General features: G+C 34.0%; 1 protein-coding gene across 1 annotated transcript in view; it reads right to left on the reverse strand.

The window, feature by feature from the left end:
* Positions 1 to 22,767, reverse strand: part of LOC145254833 (neuronal cell adhesion molecule-like) — an 898,760-nt gene that overhangs the window by 607,517 nt on the left and 268,476 nt on the right. Inside the window, exon 7 of the mRNA XM_080113668.1 lies at positions 14,077 to 14,232. Within this exon, the coding sequence (XP_079969794.1) occupies positions 14,077 to 14,232 (156 nt within the window). The remainder of the gene's footprint in view (positions 1 to 14,076; positions 14,233 to 22,767) is intronic.

Below are 22,767 nucleotides of genomic sequence, written 5' to 3' on the forward strand. Positions count from 1 at the left end.
ACTAGTAGTGTTAGTATTATTTTTTAGTATATATCTTTTATCTAAACGAACTTTGTTTACCTTTTCCCCACATATTAGCTTATATTTCTCTTTGATTGTAACTTGACAATCTCTTAGCATAATTTGTATTTTTCCTTTCTAGCTTTATTTTTATGCCCAAAATGCTTTCTATTCTGTAAGTTTACTAAGTCTACGACTCTCTTTATGCTTTTACTAAACTACTCGTTTCTATCTTGTCTTCATTTAGTATTTGCGTATTTCTAAAAAGAATGATTTAATTCCTTTTAAGTTTTACCTTTGTGGATCATCAATAAACCTCTGTATAAAATATACCATGCCTCAGAATCTTAATTGTCCAAGGCTTGTGAATAGTTCTGCGAAACATGTGTGTACCAGAGACAGTGTACAAGTAATACTTTGGATCAGAGTGGACCTTATAATTCGAGTGTTACTTCACACCCTTTAAGGCTCCGGAATTGTAACCCTTGACACTGGATTTTCCCCACATTAAAAACCGACTTTGTGTCTAAGTCTTCACTTTGTTAGCAGAAAAGCAAATAAGGGTATAAATGCCAGCAAGGGAGATTGTTTATGCACAACCGGAAGGTAAACACTTCAAGCTAGAAAATAAAAATTAATTTTGTAATAGAATAATCTCTAACCCTGATCCTCCACTTTAAAAATAATTTTGTAATAGAATAATCTCTAACCCTGATACCCCACTTTAAAAAAATAATTTTGTAATAGAATAATCTTTAACCCTGATCCTCCACTTTAAAAATAATTTTGTAATTGAATAATCTCTAACCCTGATCCTCCACTTTAAAAAATAAGTTTGTAATAGAATAATCTCTAACCCTTATCCCCCACTTTAAAAATAATTTTGTAATAGAATAATCTCTAACCCTTATCCCCCACTTTAAAAATAATTTTGTAATAGAATAATCTCTAACCCTTATCCCCCACCTTAAAAATAATTTTGTAATAGAATAATCTCTAACCCTTATCCCCCACTTTAAAAATAATTTTGTAACAGAATAATCTCTAACCCTTATCCTCCACTTTAAAAATAATTTTGTAACAGAATAATCTCTAACCCTGATCCTCCACTTTAAAAATAATTTTGTAATAGAATAATCTCTAACCCTGATCCTCCACTTTAAAAAAAATAATTTTGTAATAGAATAATCTTTAACCCTGATCCTCCACTTTAAAAAATAATTTTGTAATAGAATACCTGATCCTCCACTTTAAAAAATAATTTTGTAATTGAATAATCTCTAACCCTGATCCTCCACTTTAAAAAATAATTTTGTAATAGAATAATCTCTAACCCTTATCCCCCACTTTAAAAAATAATTTTGTAATAGAATAATCTCTAACCCTTATCCCCCCACTTTAAAAAATAATTTTGTAATTGAATAATCTCTAACCCTTATCCTCCACTTTAAAAAATAATTTTGTAATAGAATAATCTCTAACCCTGATCCTCCACTTTAAAAAATAATTTTGTAATAGAATAATTTCTAACCCTTATCCCCCACTTCAAGGCTGCTGGAAAAATGGTTGGATCCTTCTATCGATCCAGTAGATATCTCACTGCTGATGCAATTCTCTATCTATATGAGAGCCAGATACGTCCAAGGATGGAGTACTGTTGCCACATATGGGCAGGAGCTGCTAGAAAAGACTTGTCCTGCCTTGATAGGGTTCAAAATAGACTTCGTGGCCTGGTGGGAGATGTTCTTTTCTCTTCGCTGCAACCTCTGTCTAACAGAAGAGATGTTGCGAGTTTGTCTCTGCTTTATCGTTATTTTCATGGAAAGTGTTCAACTGAGCTTCAATCTATGGTCCCCCCTCGCCAAACTTTCACAAGAAACACTAGACTAGCTGAAAACATTATCAATAATTTTCCCCACTCTTTATCTGTACCTAAACCTAACAATAGATTCCATGATCAAAACTTCTTTCTTAGAACTGCACGACTGTGGAATTTTCTTCCGTTTTCCTGCTTTCCAGCTTTCTATAATATGGTTGTCTTGAAGTCCAACGTGAACAAATTTCTAATGAGCCGTTCCACTTAAATTAACAAATTTACTGAACTTCCATTACTATCGATTACTATATTGTCCTTTTGACTACTCTACACTCTTTAACCCGTATCCTTGAGTGGCATATCGGCCTTGATAAGTGGTGCCGTTTATGTAAAAAAAAAAAATTAAAAAAAATTGTAATAGAATAATCTCTAACCCTTATCCCCCCACTTTAAAAATAATTTTGTAATAGAATAATCTCTAACCCTTATCCCCCACTAATCTAATCCCCAAATAATCTATACTCCTATAAATCTTTTTTTTTTTTTTGATTGATGTTTATATCAAAAACCATTTTTTCTATTTATTTAAAAAAAAAATACAACATTGTTATATATGGGTCGTGAAATTGCATTCGTCTGCAAAAGATCTAGCTAATTTACATATTCCTTTTAAACATCCATTTTAAATAATTCCCCATTAGCTTCTCCGGTTTTATTATTGAATGATCATTTTTAGTTAACAATTATGTGTAATAATATCCATGCAGATATTCTATATGATTTATACTTGCGTAATATTTGCGTAAAACGTTTATAGTAAACATAAACATCTCTCTCTCTCTCTCTCTCTCTATATATATATATATATATATATATATATATATATATATATATATATATATATATATATATATATTTATTTATTTATGCATATACATATATATATTTGTTTAAAAAATTTTGCCCACCAAATTTCTCTGTCAGTTTTTGGTCTAGAGACATGATCTTAATATACAGGGTATTCGAACCCATGCACAGCTTTATATTTATGTTTTAGCTGGGGGAAATCAGTGCAAAAGTGTGAAAATTAAAAAATTGTAATTTTCCAGGTGAAGGTCAAACGACGGCATTACGAATATGTATGCAGAATGTAATAGCTATTGGTTCATGTTTTAATTTTAAGCCTTGCAGCAAGCATGTCTTCATATCTCAGGCATTAACGTCAAAGGAAAAAGTAAATCGTGAGCTAAACGTTTGGCTTCGATTCTCGGTGGTGGCGCACGAGGTATTTTTTTAAAAACTTTTAAAATCATTACTATGTACTGGGTCCAATATAAAATAATAATAAATACGAAATCTGAATTAATAAAAATAACATATTTAAGCATATTTTACGACTGGGCAATGCTGGGCGGCCTGCTAGTTTTGTAAAAGAATGAGCCCTAACCCCATACTTAAAAAAATATAAAGAAAAAAATGCATATGTTGCAATTTATTTCTTCTGAGCAACGTCAGTGTTTTCAATAGTCTTTTTATTTTTACACGGGACTCACCACTTATCTAGACCTGAAAGCTACTCGAGGATAAGGATTAATGAGCGTAGAGTGGTTGGGGAGATAACAGCATAATTATCAGTAGTGATCGGGGAGATAACGACAAAAGGTCAGGTGTTGGTTTGAAAATCTAACACACCAGAATAACTGCACTCTTACCTACAATAAAATTTGGTATCAACCGAAGATATGTTTTTGACATTTAGTCTTACAGTGGCTTTGTTGCTGTTGGACTGAGGGATGGTTGTATTCATGTAAGGTTACCGTTACAATTTACTTTAGTAATTCATAAAAATTAAACTAATGAATAAAATAAGAAATAATATAAGAAAGAAATAAAAATCTGGGCCGCCAGTTTTTTCTTTTTCAAGAAAAGTTTTTATTAGTGTTACTTTCCCCTCTCAACATCATTTAAAAGTCTCTCACCATCGTCCATCTCGCCCGGTGTACACTTTTCTTCATCTTCTGACTGCATGCCGGCCACAGCCGACCCATTCTCCTCCTCGACTTTACACGCCCGTTTTCTTCAACGTCGACTTTCTTTCTCCTCCGAGAACGTGGTGCATTTTTATCTCCTTTTTTCTTTCTCTTCTCGTGCACACTTCCTAATCTGCATATGCGCTTTTTCGGCTGCTGCTGCTAATCTCTTTGCAAGCCAGCCATCCTTCGCTGCTGCTGATATTTTCCCATGCGCTCATATGCACTACGTTACATTCAGTTCAAGGTGGTCCACTTTCCTAGGCTTTACCTTCTCACTAGGAAGGGGCTAGTTCATTGCTAATCGTGCAAGAAACCCCGTCAGCAGAGGGCACCTCAGGCGATTAGCTATAAACAAACTCGTTCCTAGAGAGAAAATAAACCCTAGGAAGCTGGACCACCTAAGCCTCAACAGAACCATGCCTCAACCCAACAGCAACAAGGACACTGTCGGACTGATTGTCAAGGACGCATCTCTGGTTGGTAGCCAAACCTATTCAAAGTGTCAAATAATCTTAGTTAATCATGTATAATATAAAGAGAAATCGGAACCACAAAAACATCAACACCATCTCGATTATAACAGGGTTAAAGGCCTCCTCATGGGGAAGAATTTTGAAAAGTGTCTCAGAAAAATTCCTGGAAAATCAAATATGAAAGAAATCTTCAACTTAATAACATCTAAGATAATAGTTAGAATCGGTAAAACAGTACTATAATGGAAAGCGATTTTCTGGAATTTCGAAGAACTGTTAATACCTATGCTAATGAAAGCAGATAAACTTTTGTTCACCTAATAAGAAATAAAATAATATCTTGCTTTATTATTATTATTATTATTATTATTATTATTATTATTATTGATCCCTAACCCTAACCTCGTTAAATCCAATGGTTTTCACTTTTGGATTTTTTAATATATATATATATATATATATATATATATATATATATATATATATATATATATATATATATATATATATATATGAGAACAACTAATTAATAAAACCTGTTAAAAACACTTTAAGAAGAGTTAAAAACATTTAATTTTCAAAAAGGAAACCCAAATTAAGTGGATTGTTCTTAATCTGCGGAGTTTCGAAAGAAATACTTTCCTTCTCATCAGAGCGTAGGAATTGGGAAAATACGGAATCGGAATTTGCTTGCAAAGTATTTAATGAAACTACAAGTAAGCCATAGAGCTTACATGGTAAAAAATAGTGAAGCAGAGGGAATGAGGGGGAAAAAGAAAAATGATTTCTCGTGAATGGATGGTCGGGTGTAGAGTAGAATATCCAATAAAGGTAAAATCCAAAAAAAGTTGGTTAAAATTTTGTATCCACAAGTAAAAATTAAAAGGAATCGCGTTAGGATTATCTTGGAAAACTTAATTATAATTCTTATTTCATTTATTTATATATATATATATATATATATATATATATATATATATATATATTCTGACCATTATATATATATATATATTTCAACAATATTTCTCGCGGTCGAGATTGGCCTTACGGTCAATCTCAACCGTGAGAAATATCATTGCAAGTCGGTTTCTATTAAACCCATAGTTGGGATTCTAACAGGTACTACCACTCCGGGTCAGGGTGGACCTGGGAGCAATGGTGATTAAAGGGTGGCTCCACACTTCCCAAAGCCCGCAAGCTGGGGCCTCCCCATCAGATATAGATCAATACACAGGACCATGCTCTGTTTATGTGTCTGTCCATTGCACTCTTTATCAGAAACAAGTGGGTCCATCTGGCTGAAATTTTGGATGAAACTTTATTATTATAAGGTGCAGCGAACTAAGTATTATGGTATACGTTTGATATGCACAATTAGGGATTAATAGAAATTAGTATATAAGGCAAAATGAACACCAAATTTATCATATTCAACAATCAATGTGGCATAAAAGCACTCATTCTAAGTCAACGGGCTATAAATTCTACCATTTAACAGACTAAAAAGTTTAGTCTGAGTATTGAACAAAGTAAATAAGCATGAATTTAACGAACGGAAGAGCGTGTGAAAACATGGTTATGACATGATTTATTACCCCATAATGTTTTAAACTATTATATGTATATATTATTTCATTAAATTCAGGTAAAAAAAATTATCATTAGTCGCTACAACAAATCTACTGTTTCAGCCTAAGAAGACTTCACCAGGCGACAATATTTTAATGAAAAGACTGGCCTCAACTAAGACCGAGGGGCTATTGGTGCCTGATGAAGTCTTTTTACACTGAAACTGTAGATTTATTGTAGTGACTAATGGTAATTTTGTTTACCTAAATTGAATAGAATAATATCCTGCTCTTTTTATTGAGCATTATCAACAACCTTGTGAAATTCAATGGTGTTTACTTTTGGATATTGAGAGAGAGAGAGAGAGAGAGAGAGAGAGAGAGAGAGAGAGAGAGAGAGAGAGAGAGAGAGGGATTCAGGTCTATTGCCTTACGAAAACTGGTGTTTCTCAAGACGATTTAGTTCTACTTTAGAGAAAGAAAAACAGACACAAATTTAAATTATCAATTATGATCAATGATCACATTATCTTTCTACTCTCTCTGTTTATTTGTTCTCGAAGTCCTTACAGGAGCCTGAAAATAGGTCTCCATCCCATTTGTCCTTTTTTAGTTTTCATTTTTGGTGGGGTGGTAAGTAAGGGCAAGGATCACTGCAGACAAAAAAAAATGATTTCAACCCATAAAAAACAATTGAAACTTCCATTAAACTGAAAAAAAAAAAAAAAAAAAAAAAAAAAAAAAACTAAAAGTAAAAAATAAAATAAAAAATAATAACGGCTACTCGAGAAGCAAAATGTCAGTCAGATATAAACATTTCCTGGTCAAATTTTCGTGAAAACGATCCTCGCACGTCTGCACAGTGTGACTTTCTAAAAACCAAACAAAACGAAATCGATATTCTTGCTTTCTAAAGAAGAACCAAAAAAAAAAAAAAAAAAAAAAAAAAAAAAAGAAGCAATGGAATCATAAAACAACTTTTACATTATCGAAATCTTATTTGCAGTTCTATAGAAAGTTATAAACGTGGAACTGCCGAGATATAATTTGCAGTAATAGATACGACATGTAAAAATAAAGAGAGTCACAGAACATTAGAGATTTAGTTTACTCGGATAACGCGTTGACCGAGTCAGTTGATAGCTCAGTCAGTACTAACAAAACAGTCCTAATCACAGAAGACTTGGTATGAAACGGCATTCTTAATGTTTATTTAAAGGAAAGAGACATTGTTTACGTGAGGGTCATCGCTTACTAAGGTCCGGAGGCAACTCTAGGATAAGCGTTAATAAGTATTATTATTATTTTTTTTTTTAAATTAAAAGCCGTGTTTAATTTCAGAAGAGTTTACGACGGTTAGCTAATCTGTAATCTTTTCAGTGTGTAGCTCATCTGTACAAGTCCTGGAGATGTAGAAGAGCTTTTGGTAGGTAGCTGATCTGTATAAGTCTTGGATTTTAAAATTGTGCAGGCGAAGAGCAAAGATCTTCCTCATATGGACACGAAAATCTATGTGCAGGAATTCCAATATTTTTATGGAGCAATTCAGGTTTCTGAATGGTTGAAATCAGTATATTGACCCATTTGATTGGTTAGATCCTATCACCAGTGTCTATGAATAGAATCTTCTCATTTTCTTTAATCATATTCTAGACTGAGACAACACCGTATCGATCAGTGATGGTGGAACGTGGGTAGGGTTTGCTTATTCCAGAACTCGTTTACATTAGACTTGAAAACGACCATGTAATAGTCAGCTGGGAAGCAACCCCGCGGTATTGTGTTCCACAGACAGACAGTTCTTGGCAAAAAGCCATGTTCACGGAATTTTCATCTAGTTTTAGGCACAGATAGAGATTGAAGGGAATTATTGACAGTTGTTGTAGTTATACGAGTTTTTGTTAAGAAATACATAGATTGAAGCTCAGTCGAGCACCTACCATAAAAAAATAACACTAGAGTAGAGGTAGACTCGCAACGTCTCTTCTGTGAGAAAGAGGAAGTAGGGAGGCAAAAGCATTCTCGCTCACTAGATTTCAAAACCGGTTTTGTGCTTTGTCAAGGCAGGAAAGGGTACTCTTAGGAGCTAGGCACGGACTAATGACTCGGTGGACAGTGTTCGTCTAGTTACATGACCAATTGAAAAATTAAAATGTAATCTAATGTCCAATAACTAATCAAAAGTTATTTTCCACCTACGATGGGATGATATGACACAAGGGTCGGAAAGTGGGATTGAAGAGTTAGCAACCTAGGGAGAAGAGCATTGTGTCCTCCAAAAAATACCTGGACAACTCCTGCCAGTAATACCCAGTATGGGCGCCACAGGCGATTGGCAACAAACTAGCCTCTTCTCAAAGTGTAACAGATCTGCTGACGATGGGTTAGCAGCAGCAGCCGTATGCAAATGACCAAGCTTGTTGTGCGATTGGACAGCAGAGATAAAAAAGACATGTGTCCAAAGAAGCTGGTATTAGAGCAGACAGAAATAGACATGTTACACACATGACCCGCAAGTGGCAAGGAAAGACGTATCCTAAACATGGCCGGACAAAGATAGAATATCACATGTTCAATGCGGCAGAGTCTATTTATAGGCACATTGGAATATGAGAAGACTTTTGAACAAGAGACAAGGTGTTATTCTGGAAAGTACCTGTAAATAAATGCATGTTGCTTCAATTATGTTAGATAGCAGTCCTGTTTTTGTAGCTACAATCAGCCGTTGTGTTGCAGTAATTCTTTCTAGGACACACAAGTCAACCGATTCAATTTCGAGGAGACTCGTGTGCTTGTCGAGCGTACTGTCCAAATCATCACGCATCTTTCCTTTTTCTTTTCCTCTTACTTTTCCTTCGATCTTGATGCATATATATGCATTTCATTCCGTGATGTCTTGCTCACGCCCACCCCCTTCAATGCTGCCGTAATTATTAATTTGGCACATGAGTCGTCAATATGTGTTCATGTCCTGGCTTGGTCACTTAAATGCTGAAGCCAGAAACTACTTTACAATACGATAGTTTCCCACTTTTTCTTTGCAATTCTATAGAATTATATATTCTGTACACAACCCTTTACATTTTTGTTGTACTATGCAATATCTTTCAAACTGCATTAGTTAGGCAGTAAGGGCCATATAAGAATGTTGCATCGTATAGTCTTTCTCTCCACATTCGTAGATGGTTGGGTCAGTTTTACAGACCCACTTGGAGATAGCAACTTTAATCGGACCACACCAGTTTTCAAGCGGTTTACAGTACAGTCAATCTAGCTCATTTTTTGACTGAACCTCAAATAAATTGCCAACAAAGGTTTTTAACTTGGTTATTGGACATAAATAACCCCTCTTTCAGATAAAAAGAAGTTTACCACAAGTAACCTTGCCGAAAGGGGTCAACGGCCGCCATCTTTAAAGAGTCCTGCCGATTCTAGCCTCCTCTCTCCCAACTCGATTACTATAAATTCATCTTCAAAAATCACAAATATAGCAATGTGAAATTGGATAAAACCAACAGCTTTCATAAAGTTAAATCGTAAAAATAACTTTTTATGGCTTATTTTTGTCTATTTTGATGTATTACTGCAGGAGCTTAATATTTTTTAAATATTTTAAGTTCAAGTTAAACAAAGTGAATTACCCATAATTAGGAATGCTGACAAGTGTGCTATTTGCAACAATGAACTTGTAGTGTAATTCAAATCTTGTCGGTAGCTGAATACTTGATGCTTCGCCAGGGCTATCAAGAGAATTATTTTTTTATCGTGACGTCATCACTAGATGGGGTGCCTACCACGGCTTAAGAGTCCCATCTACCCTCGAGAGAAGGATAGACCGCGCCAGTTTCTCAACCTGTTATTTTACCTTTGCTGGTATGTGCATATTTCGCTTCATATGAATAGAGACACAGAAACATTAAACTCCTTTGGGATAACATTCTTATGTATACATGTATAATTAAATTAAAGTAAATTTTATTGTAATTACATGACATGACTGGAGCTAGCAACTTTGATGGGCTCAATACCCTTTTTCATGTGGTTTAATGTCAAATATATAAACATATGTACATATTTTACTTCATACGAATAGAGATTATTGAAACATACTCTTTTGGTATAACATTCGTATGTATACATGTATAAATTAAAAATTAAATTAAATCTTATTGTAGTTATATGGCATCCAAAATGCTATATCTAGGTTACTTATCACGTATTATTCCTCCAACTTCCTGTTTGTGACGTCACTCCTTTGAACATCTTTGCTAAATTGCTACACTTAATAAAATATTAGCAGACGTAAAAAGACGACATTTTTATGAGAAATTAAGGTTAGGAATTTAGCATCGACATTCAAAATTAAAATGCATAAACATGTTTGTACGCATATTGTCTGCGCATACACTATTCTAAATAAACAAGGCCGATAGCCATTAGTTGCGTGTTCTCGTGTAATGAATGAATGCGTGAATGTAGGATTGACATGAAATTCTTAAAGATAAACTAAAATGACCGAAAAATGGGCTGAAATGACTTAAATAAAAAGTAAATGACTTAGAATGACTTTAATGAACTTAAGGATGAATTAAATGACCTTAAGAATGACTTGAATGCTTAAAAAATAACTGCAATGATCTGGAGAATGCCTTGAATGGCTTTGAGACTGACTGTAAAGTGGTTGATTATTTTACATTAAATTAATACATAAAAGTGATTCCCCACTTTATATTACAAAGTTACAAACATAAGTACAGCATGTAGTAAGAACAGATACTACACTTTGAGATATTAAATCCTTTATTCATGTTAAAAATACAGTGAAAATCAACAATGAACAAAAAACTCAGGCACATGGCCAACTCAAAAGGGGGGGTGTGGGGGTCGTTGGTCATCCTTGTCACTCCAGAACTAAATAAAATCAAAAGTTCTCCCAGCTAGTATCTTCTTTCACCATAATACCGCATTCACCCTTTCATACTGGGGGACGTCCTACTTAACTCCCAATTTTAAAAACATTTTTTATTGACGTGTAAAAACAAAAAAGATAACAATGAAATGGTACAATAATTCATTTGTGTCGAGGGCGGGGGAAGAAAAAACAAAAGGTGATTAGTAGGACCCTCCCAACCCCGTCTAGTTGATAGACTTTGATTTTCGCCAAAAGGCAAAGCAAAGCTTAAAAATCTAAGAACAGCATCTAATAATAACAGAACTTTGATCTTAACCAAAAAGGCCAAGCACAAAAGTGTTACGGACAGACCGACCGATGGAGTGACTTATAGAGCCGCTTGCACGCGACTAAAAACAAATTATATTTTGGACCAATGAGAAAACTTTCTGAATTTATTTGAAATGTCTTTCTGGAAGCTAACTAAACCTTTTAAAAGCCAGATTTTTCTTCAATAAACCAGTGGAACTCAGTTGACCTGAATCGGTGGATCGGTATCGCTGGTGCTCCACCCTGAGCGGGTCCTGGATATGACCTTAAACTATATTCAGTGGTGAGGCCCCAGTTTGCGGGCTTTGGGGAGTGTGGAGCCACCCTTTAATTACCATTGCTCCCAGGTCCACTCTGACCCGGAGTGGTAGTACCTGTTAGGGTTCCAACTATGGGTTAAATAGAAACCGACTTGAAAACAACAAATATATTCTATTAAAATATTTTTCTTCAAAATCTTTGGATTCGGCATTAAATAACCCGAAAAGGGTTGATATACCGTAAAACAAAAACAACCAACCAATCACCCTGGGCGATCATCTCTGTAACATTTCTCTTCACTTACATACGCCAACATTAACGAACATACATACACACATAACTCATCACATTATCGTCTGCAAATCTGTCTAAACTTTATTCATTGAAATATTTCCAACCTTTTTCACTGAACTCCGATTATAATACAAGATCAAATGGACATTAACTCTTATAAACGATTTTCAATGAATTATAATTTATTTTATGGAACAGAGAAGTTTTGAATACGGTTTTCATGACCGCTGAAACTCACAGCTCTTAATTAATCGATCCAAACTTCTATTGGATCAGCTAATGAACCCCCTTGTTTTTACAAGAACTCTTAAAAATATTCACGAACATTCTAGGTTTTCGTATTGCTTCAATCTTCCATTTTAAACATAGAAAAAATATATCGTATTAATTAATTATTCTGCTTTGTTTATCAATGCCTCTCGTTTTTCTCACATTTGATTATAAAACCTGAACACCTTTTAACTGAAAATATTTCTCTGAATCCGGCTCACCCCACCCTCCAAATATCTCCCTCCTTACAAACCAACCTAAAGTAACATCCCCCAAACCGGCATGAATAGATTCCTAAAATCCAATGACCTTCACCCCCATAAGCAAACGTGTTCAAGGAAATGACGCCATAAACAGAAGGACGTGGGAAAAGTGATACACAGCAAGTATGATAGATACAGCCTTTTTGGGTTTTGCCATACATATTTCAAAAGCCTTCCTTGTTTCCCTACAGGGAACGGATGATAAAAAACAAAAAACAAAAAAAAACACACACACAAAAAAAAAACAGTATGGTGTGTTATGGTGCCAGGGGACTTTTATGAGTGAAAATAAATACTGTATATGGAATAAGCCCCCCCCCCTCTCATCCCCTGATTTTTATGCTTACACCATATTTGTTTTCTAAACCAGGTTTCATTCCTGCGTGTCATTGCGATTTTGTAATCTCATCTGTCCATAGCAACTTTGATTTCCATATTTCTCTTCTCAAATGATTGAGTACTAAATATATAAACATATATACGTACATAACTATAATAGAGAAAGGTAGTTTGCTCGAAGCATTGTTGGTAAATAGATATGGAGGAGTATAAAGAAGGCTATAGCAATGCAGTAAACCGGCTGTTGTACTGGTGTGACGTACAAAAATGGACAAAAAGTTTTATTTAAAAAAAAAAATTTTTAACTTCGTATATCCATCTATTTTTAAAGATAATCACAATACAAATCAGTTAATATGAACTTACTGTTTGATATAACCGCGAGGTAAAATACCAGGTTGAGAAACTGGCGCGGTCTATCCTTCTCTCGACGGTAGACGAGATTCTCTTAAACCGTAGTAGGAACCCCGTTTAGTGATGGCGTCACGATAAAAAATACCTTTGATAGCCCTGGCGAAGTATTAATTATTCAGCTATCGACAAGATTTGAATTACACTACAAACGTTAAAAAACGACCCTGGTGTCTAACTCTGTCCCGTGGGGAGGCATAGTAAATAGGTACACTACAAACTCGTGTAGTGAGTTCAATCTCGACTACAGCCGCGCTGGATCGATGGATAACCGGAATGGTGGAGGTCTTGTAGGTTTAGTGAGGGATTTTCAAGAAGCTGGATAGACCTACAAAACTTAATACAATCTTTTCACGGCACATCGTTTGACAAGTGCCAACAACGTAATCATCCATAAGAAAAAAAAAATTAAGTGAATATGAAAACTATTTTATGTTTTATTTATTTAAATTTGATGACTTCAAATTTAATTTGTTAAGGCTTTCTTTTCTGTTAGTTTTTTTGCAAAATTTATTATCATAAATAAATATGAATTGTTTTCTGAAGTGGAGATATTATTCCGAGTTATTTCCCCTTATCTAGTATTCCTATTTACTCTGACTCCCTACGAGGATAGAGTTAGACACGAGGGTCGTTTTTTAATCGTTAATTAATTTTTAAAAGGAAACGACACCACAGTCTTATTATTGCGTAAATATTATTTTTTTTTTCAAAAGAAAAGGGATCAAAGAATGTCATTAAAAAATAAAAAAAATTAAAAAAAAAAACATTGAAATATCGTAATGCGAAAATGCTTTTTTAATGTGTTATGATCAGGAAGTGGGGAGGGGGCTTATTCCACATACATAACTATATTTAAATAAAGATTGCGCTGGATCATTAAAACCTTTTGGTTAAGATTAGGCATTTAGTAAACATCTTTAAGGAAATGACGTCATAAAATGGAAGTGGGAAAGCAGATGAATATCGAGCGATGACCTATAGATGACCTCTTAGGTTTTTTTATAACGCTACCCGATAGACGTATTCAAAAAGTCTCCTCCCCTTCCCCAGCTGGATCAAGGATGCTTTTATAAAATCAGTGTAATCGGTTGACAAACAATCATATGGTAAGAAACATTACTTACATTCCACGGTAAGAACTCCGCTTGATGACTGGTTGCCAGCATCATTGACTGCAGTGCATGTGTAGTTGCCTTCATCGCCGTGGGTGATGTTGATTATTTTCAAGCCTGTATCCAAGACTTTCAACCTGCTATTGATGGTTAACAAGGGGAGTCCATCTAACAAGAGAAGTAAAACAAAAAAAAGAGTAAAATTATGAGTGCAGGGTGGAACGATAAAGTTGTCGCCCTAAAGAAAACAACACTAACACTTAAAAAAAATTATAGAAAAAAGATAAATTCTGGTAACTTGATTATGTAGTAGAGCTGACATCTATTCAACCTCAATCACTGCCTCGATATGGGTTTGGAACTGGGAGCATACCTTTTTCACAAGCGCCGACATGAGCTCGGCGAATACTCTGCGGATGGCGGCGATAAGGCCGGTTTTGGTGTTGTGGGAGGTCATGTTAGTGATGTTCTCGATGTATGACTAAACCAAGTAGTCCAGCGGGTTCGTGTCGAGGGAGGAGAGGGGCAGTGAGAGAAAGATACACAGTCGTAGCACTCCTTCTGAAACCAAGCCTAGGTCTCTTTGAATTTGTGGGCTGGTGCCAAGTCCTGCTGCCACACTCAGGGTCTGCCAACGACTATCTCAACATTGTTGAATTTGTTGATATAAAGTTTCTTTCTGATATTTGTATTTCTTAATTTATGTCGCGCCGTTACTCCAAAGACATTTCTTAAACATTTCATTGATCTTTCTCCGAGGCTCTACCCGTATGGTTCATTTTTCAATTGCATATACGCCAATAGAAACTATCAATGTATTGTAAAGTCTTAAATTTAAGGGTGTTGATATCTCCTTCGTGCCACATATCTTTCCATTTAGTCGTTTAAATGCTGAAACTGATATTTCTATTCTGCTAATGTCAGACCGAATTGAATCTTTTACGAGGACGTTTTGTATTGAAAATTCGAGCCTTTAAAATAAATAAATAATCTATTAAAAATACATACACAAAAGCGGATGTTTTCGATGCTGTGTCTATTTTAAGTAAAACAATGGACGGTAAATTTCTTTTACACAACGGATTATTTTCACAACAAAATTTCCGTAGGTTCACTGCAAAAACTACTACTAAAAAAGAAAAAAAAATTCCATCAAAAACAAATACAAAACTCACAAGACTAAATTCATTATTGAGAAAACTATTTTTTTTTTACTGCAATAAACAAGTTCGTTTATTGTTTCTCTGAATTAGAACTAAAAATAATCGCTTAAATAATTACATAATCCGTGCATAAATTGAACAAAATATTTATTTTAAAAGACAAAACAATAAATAAGACAATGCATACAGGTCCGTATGCAATAGTAAAAAAAAAAACAAAACTTATTTATCATAAAAAAACTACTCAGTTTGAGCTTTTTACAGAAAAAAAAACTGTTCTGGATCATTTGTGTATTTTCTTTGCTTCATTCGTCTCTTTTTTTTTTAAGAAGCAGTCGACATTTTTTAGCATGAAGATGGGCTTAAAAAAAATTACAATAAAGGATGCAAACAATTTCTTTTATAAAAGAGCTCTTTTTTTCTTTTCTTGAAATTTGACGGAAAGTCTATTGAAAATAATTCTTATGGGTTCTTTTTTCTTTTTTCGGAAATCTTGTCAGATTGAGGAAATTTTAAGAAAAACAATTCAGGGGCGCCCTTTTCTTGGGAAAAATGATATAAGAATCTGAAAGAAAAAAAAATGCTGGAAAACATAGCCTAAATAGCTAAATATAGCTTTTAATATTCTTTTTCTTTGAAATTATATTATGAATTAAAAATCATTTGAGCTCAAGAAACCTTTCGTTAACTTTCCTTTTAGAGAATACTCTGAAACAATCTTCTTGCTTCATTCTCTTCTTCTTTTTATTATTATTTATAATAATAATAATAATAATAATAATAATAATAATAATAATAATAATATCATCATCATCATCTTTACGATAAATAATAAATATTCTTTTTAACAATTTAGTCACACAGAATACTAACTTTTGGGTTTCTATCTGAAAGATAAATAGTTCCCTCTGGGAACCCCCATTCAAAGTTTACTGAAAATATTTTTAATATTTTGGATCTCTTCCAAAATATTATAAAACAAATATTGCAATATTGCGATTCTTCTTAATATTTTGACTGTCAAAATATTTAATTCTTTACCCAGGTCAACTTTTCGGTAGAAAGGATATCAAAACCCAAATGAATCAATTTTCGGATCAATCATCTCGACTTGTTTGAATATTTTTATAAAGATTTTAATGAAGAAATATTTTTTTAAAAGGGTAGAAATGTTTCTCCGGAGACTAGAAAATGGTCGAACTAAACTGTTTGGAAATATTTTCCAATCTGATTATATTTGTTAATGTTACTAAGCAAGAAAACTTCGGTTTTCTTGGTTTACATCACGTGACCCAAAACAGCCAATGAGTAGGCCCCAAAAGATCCTCTGCCGTATTCAAATATAAAAAATCCACATATCTCGAAAAAATCCGTTAAAAAATACTTTTTTTTTTTTTACTGAGCTCTTTTGTTTTAAACGAGATAATCTATTTAAAATAAATTATGAAGATATAAAAATATTCAAATATTAACCCCCCAAAAAACAAACAAACAAAAAAACAACAACAATAAAAAACAAAAAGAAAACTGCAAACATTAATCAAAGTGACCCTTCGAGGGTATTCTAAATGTAATAAGCCATTGTTTATTTTTTATTTCGAATAAATTCCTAAACTATCAAATACCTCATTAAAATTGTTAAAGTTAAAAAAAAAAAAATCTCATTATGAACAGAAGATCTTGCTGAATCTCGAATCAAACTGCGGTCGGGAATCAAGACTAGGCATTTCCCTTCAATACCGTCCTTGGAGCACTTCTTCCAAAGGAAAAGTTGAAATGAAAGGATTTTAGTGTTTACACTACTTTTTAATAACTTGTGCATTTTTAATGTATGGGAACATTGCATTTCTTTATGAAATTTTGTTTTTCTTGTCTTGCCTAATGTCTTTATAGTGTGTCCTCAATGAAATGAAATTTCTTTCTCCCAAAATATCTTTAAATGTTTAACCGTTTTTTTTCTTTTTTTTTTTTTTTACTTTCTGACATATGTAGTGTTAACAACACACTGCACAGTAAATTTTAGCAAGAATACTGCTGCCATATCTGGGCAGGAGCTGCTAAAAACAGCCTATCCTGCCTTGACAGAGTACAAAATAGACTTCGTGGCTTAGTAGGGGATGCCCTTTTCTCTTCCCTGCAACCTCTCTCCCACAGAAGAGACGTTGCAAGCCTATCTTTGTTTTATGTGCATATTTCTCATGAAGTTTAATCGAGTTTAATCGGCTATCTCCCCACGTCCTCTACCCGGCTGGAAAAAACGTGTCGGTGGCCAGCTAAGAACGTGGCTCGGGACTATCAAAGCCGACGCTGAGCTTATTTCGGGCCCGCTCATCTATGGCCTGTCTCGTTGGAGACGTGACTGGCTATTGCTCACTCGGGATCTTGCCTCCGATCGCCGGGCTTGGGCCGCAGCGGTACGAGATGTGCATCTTCATGAAGCCGACTCAACTCCTCCAGGGTGAATGTCGTTTCAAGTACAAGTACAAGTATCTTTGTTTTATCGTTATTTCCATGGCAGGTGCTCGTCTGAACTCCAATCTCTAGTCCCTCCTCGCCAATCTTTTACAAAAAACACCCGCTAGCTGAATCCACTGTTAAAAACTTTACCCACTCTTTATCTATGCCTAAATCAAAACGTAGATTCTATTAACAAAGCTTCTTTCTTAGAACTGCACGCCTGTGGAACTTGCCTACTTCCCTCCTGACTACAACTTGGATGTCTTCAAGTCCAACGTAAGCAAATTCCTGATGAACCGCCCCCTTAAGTAGACACTCTAACATATATCCACACTAATGTACTGTACTTATAATAACCCTTATCCATGAGTGGCTCCCAGGCCTTGATAAGTGGTGACCACCTTGTAAAAAAAAAAAAAAAAGAGTTCGCATGCCCAGAGAATACCTAACCTTAATAAAATAGAATAGTAAATAAAATAGTAAATATAGTAAGTATTCTAATTTTATAATACGTTTAAAGATGACTATGAGGTAATCTGTCTGTTGGTCGGTCGGTTATACTAGCAAGGTTGCTGCCTGACCAAAAAAGTGTTAGGAAATAAAAAAAAAGAGGGAAAATATGACAAAAACGAAAAAATAAGTTTATCAGTAAAACAATGGAACACAAAAGAAAGCTCTAGTAATATGGCTAATCAATATACATGCAATCTTTTACATGTAAAATGCTTTTATTTGCGACATGCGGTGTAACCGCGATGCTATATTTCGGGATGTCTTCCCTTTGTCAGGCGTGTATTAAATGGACGCAACTTAATCCTTATTCTCAAGTAGTACTTTATTCTTGATAAGTAGTGACGTGTAAGTAAACAAGGCCGATAGCCGTTAGTCGCGTGCTCTCATGTAATGAACGCGTGAATGTAGGATTGACATGAAATTCTTAAAGATAAACTAAAATGACCGAAAAAAAAAATGGGCTGAAATGACTGAAATAAATAAAAAGTAAATGACTTAGAATGACTTTAATGAACTTAAGAATGACTTGAATGCTTAAAAAATAACTGGAATCCTTCAAAAACAACTTGAATGATCTGGAGAATGACTTGAATGGCTTTGAGACTGACGTTGTAAAGTGGGTGATCATTTTACATTAAATTAATACAGAAAAGTGATCCCCCACTTTATATCACAATAAGTACAGCATGTAGTAAGAAAGATACTACACTTTGATCTTGGCCTTTTGGCTTAAAAAGCTAAAAACAGCATCTATTAACAGACCTTTGATCTTAACCAAAAAGGCGAAGCACAAAAGTGTTATGGGTAGACCGACCGACCGACCGACCGACCGAGTGACTTATAGAGTCGCTTGCACGCGACTAAAAACATGAAAGAGAAAAAAAAAAGATTAAAAAGATACCAGTCTTGTTTAATCTGTTTTTCGTGTTGTCAAATTAAACTTTCTTTTAGAATTGTCTAAGCTTGAAATGTGTGATAGGCCTGCCACTAGACTAATCTGATACGAACGGAAGAGGTTCTTTCGTAAAGAAAATGACTGTGGCTCGTGTTGTCATTAGGTTGAGAGGAAAGTTCTTACGGAATTTTTAATTTTGATTTCAAATGATGAATTTTCAAATAAGTTTTCGTTATAATACCTTTACTTTATTTATTATTTCAAAGATCGTTTTTCGTTCTATCTAATCGTTTCAATTGCAATCGTTTTAAAACAATTATGTCTTCTTTCAGAACGTTGAATACAAGATGGACAAAAAGCAAATTCGCACAATTTTCTTATTTTAATTCGAGCTAGGCCGAAAAACTGCTGAAACATCTCGTTATATCAATGAAGCCTTTGGCCCAGGAACCACTACTGGGCGCACAGCATAATAGTGATTTAACAAATTTCGTGGTGGCTACGAAGTCTTGAAAATGATGAGCGTAGGGGTCGGCCATCGGATGTTAATGATCAATTAAGAGCCTTAGTCGAAGCCAATCCACACACAACTGTTCAAAAACTTGCTCCTGAATTAGACATAACGTATACGACGATTTCCAACCATTTGAGACAGATTGGAAAGACAAAAAACTTGATAAGTGGGTGCCTCAATTATTGAATGGCAACCAAAAGAAACACCGTTATCAAGTGTCATCTTCTCTTTTACCAACAAGAACGACCCGTTTCTCGACCGGGTTGTGACTTGTGATGAAAAGTGGTTTCTTTAGAGTATCCGGCGACGCTCAGCTCAGTAGTTAAAGGCCAACAAAGCTCCACGACTCTTCCCGAAGCCAGAGTTGCACCAAAAAGAGGTCATGCTGACTGTTTGGTGGTCTTCGACCGGTCTCATCCATTAGTTAAAAAAAAAAAATTGTCAACAAATGAATGAAATGCATCAGAAACTTCGACAACACCCAACATTAGTCAACAGAAAAAGCCCAATTCTTATCCACAACAACGCCCAAGCGCACGTTGCTAAACTGACCCTGCAAAAATAGAACGAATTTCTGCCTCATCCGCCATACTCTCCAGACCTCTCACCTATCGACTACCACTTTTTAAAGCATCGTGACAATTTCTGCAAAAGAAATGCTTAAAAAACCCAAGCGATAAAAAAAAACGCCTTCAGCGACTTTATCGCAAGAGTTTTGACATTACTGGCATAAATACAGTTTTGCATTGGCAATTTGCGTTGATTCTGATGGAGCTTATTTCAATCAATAAATTCTCATTTGAGCTGAGATATGGTTATCTGAATTTAAAAGTTAAAAACCGCAAGAACTTTATTGAACACCTGATACACCAAGGCTCAGCGCAGATGATGTGTGCTGTAGTGTGGGTATTTTACTATTCGAAATTAATAATAAAAAAGTCAAGTATAAAAAAAGTGGAATGATTTTTAATAAAATATTTGAATGTGAATGTGGTTTCAAATACAGTTTTACTGTCTATTTAAATGTTAAAAATTTCTTAAAGATACTTCTAAGAGATATTTTTATAAATCCTTATTACACTACAGCGACCACACGCCTAACACAAGCCCAAAGTAAAGAGATTTTATCGACAGTGAAACAACATCGGCACAAAGTCTCGTTATAACAACATAAGACAGGGTTAGGGTTAGGGTTAGGGGTAGGGTAACATAAGACACGGAATTTTGTTTACGAAAAAAAAAAAAAAAAAAAAAAAAAAAAAAAAAAACTCTTTCCATCTTTGATGATAGATATTTTACTCTCCGAAATTAATAAGAATAAAAAGGTTAAAACCAAAACTAATAATTTTAAATAAAATATTCGCATCTTAACATGGTTTCGATGACAGTTCGTCTGTTTATTCAAAATTATATATATTACTAGCAGAAGTACCCGTCGTTGACTGGGTTCAAAAACAGCCTACTGAAAATGGACTCTGATTTATGAAAGTATGATAGGTTATGAAAAGGAAGGGTTGTAAATTTGGGTTGAATTTGGGGGTATCAAAACCAAAGCAAAATATGATGAAAGTAAAAATAAAAAAAAAAAAAAACATAATTTATTATACCATACCCGTTCACACTGAAACACTTATCACAATATTCTGTGGATCTATATTCAAAAACCTTGTTAAACTTTGTGACATATTTACATTCTATGGATGTCAGGTGCGAACGAACACCCCATAATTTTATTATACCATATTACTTCAAACTGAAACATAATTATCAAAGTATATTTACGCAGATAGATATGAAAAGTCTTTAAAGTGTGTGCCTATTTTCATTCTATGGAGGCCAGGCGCGAACGCAGACCCCACAATTATTATACCATCCCTATTTAAGTTAAAACATACTTATCAAAGTATTCTCATGTATATCTATATAAAAAACACTTGTAAACGTTTTTTAATTTTTAAATTTTTTTTTCATACTTTGTGGACAAGGCGCTAACGCAGACACCACAATTTTAATGAACCATCATTATGCAAGATCAAACATACCCATTCCTGTGTCTCGATGCATCTTCTATCATTATATGTAATCAGTTTTTTAAAATAGTCAACCATATAGGAGCCTATTCGTGACCCCCCCCCCCCATACACAGACATTCAACTTTATATTATAGATATATTGTCACCCACAGACAGACTGTTTCGCTTTATCAGAGCGCTCCTCAGCTTGACTAAATCAGCACCCGTACTAATCCTGGGATCGAACCAATAGTTAACAACTCTATCGAACAGATCGCTGGGACAGGCGCCGTTGGCAATCATATTTAACAATATTTATACAAATATTAACCGCCACTCCCACAGTGCTCAATTTGCATTTTTCAAAGACTTTTGTATTACGCTACAGCAATAGCAAGCTATATCGATTACCGAGAGTGCTACACCCGAGAAAGAGGAGCTTCTGTAATCAACAAAAGGGAGTTTATATAGTAAGCCACGGAGAGACTCCTCATATATATTTTTTTTCTCCCGCTTTTTTTTTCTCTCTCGTTGCGCCAACATGTTTTAATCGTTTTTTAAACGTAAATAAATTTAATTAATGCCCCCGTACGTTGGCACATTAAATAAGTTCCCCAATAAAACTCTTTATTTTCGTCACAATACTATTTAGATTGCTATCGATTTACTCCTGAAGAGATGATAGCCGAAAGAGCTCTCGAGAAACTTCCGCCTACTATTTTATTTAAAACCATATATATATATATATATATATATATATATATATATATATATATATATATATATATATATATATATATATATACATTATATATATATATATACATTATATACATATATACACATTATATATATATACACACATTATATATATACACATTATATATATACACATTATATATATACATTATATACATTATATATATATACATACACATTATATATATACATACACATTATATATATACATATATATACACATTATATATATACATACATTATATATATACATAAATTGTATATATATACATATATATACATATACATTATATATACATTATGTATATATACATTATATATACATTATATATCAACATTATATATACATTATATATATACATTATATACATTATATATACATTATATATA

Source organism: Euprymna scolopes, chromosome 30, assembly GCF_053919585.1.
Source record: "Euprymna scolopes isolate OS-2025 chromosome 30, ASM5391958v1, whole genome shotgun sequence".
NCBI classification, from domain to species: domain Eukaryota; kingdom Metazoa; phylum Mollusca; class Cephalopoda; order Sepiida; family Sepiolidae; genus Euprymna; species Euprymna scolopes.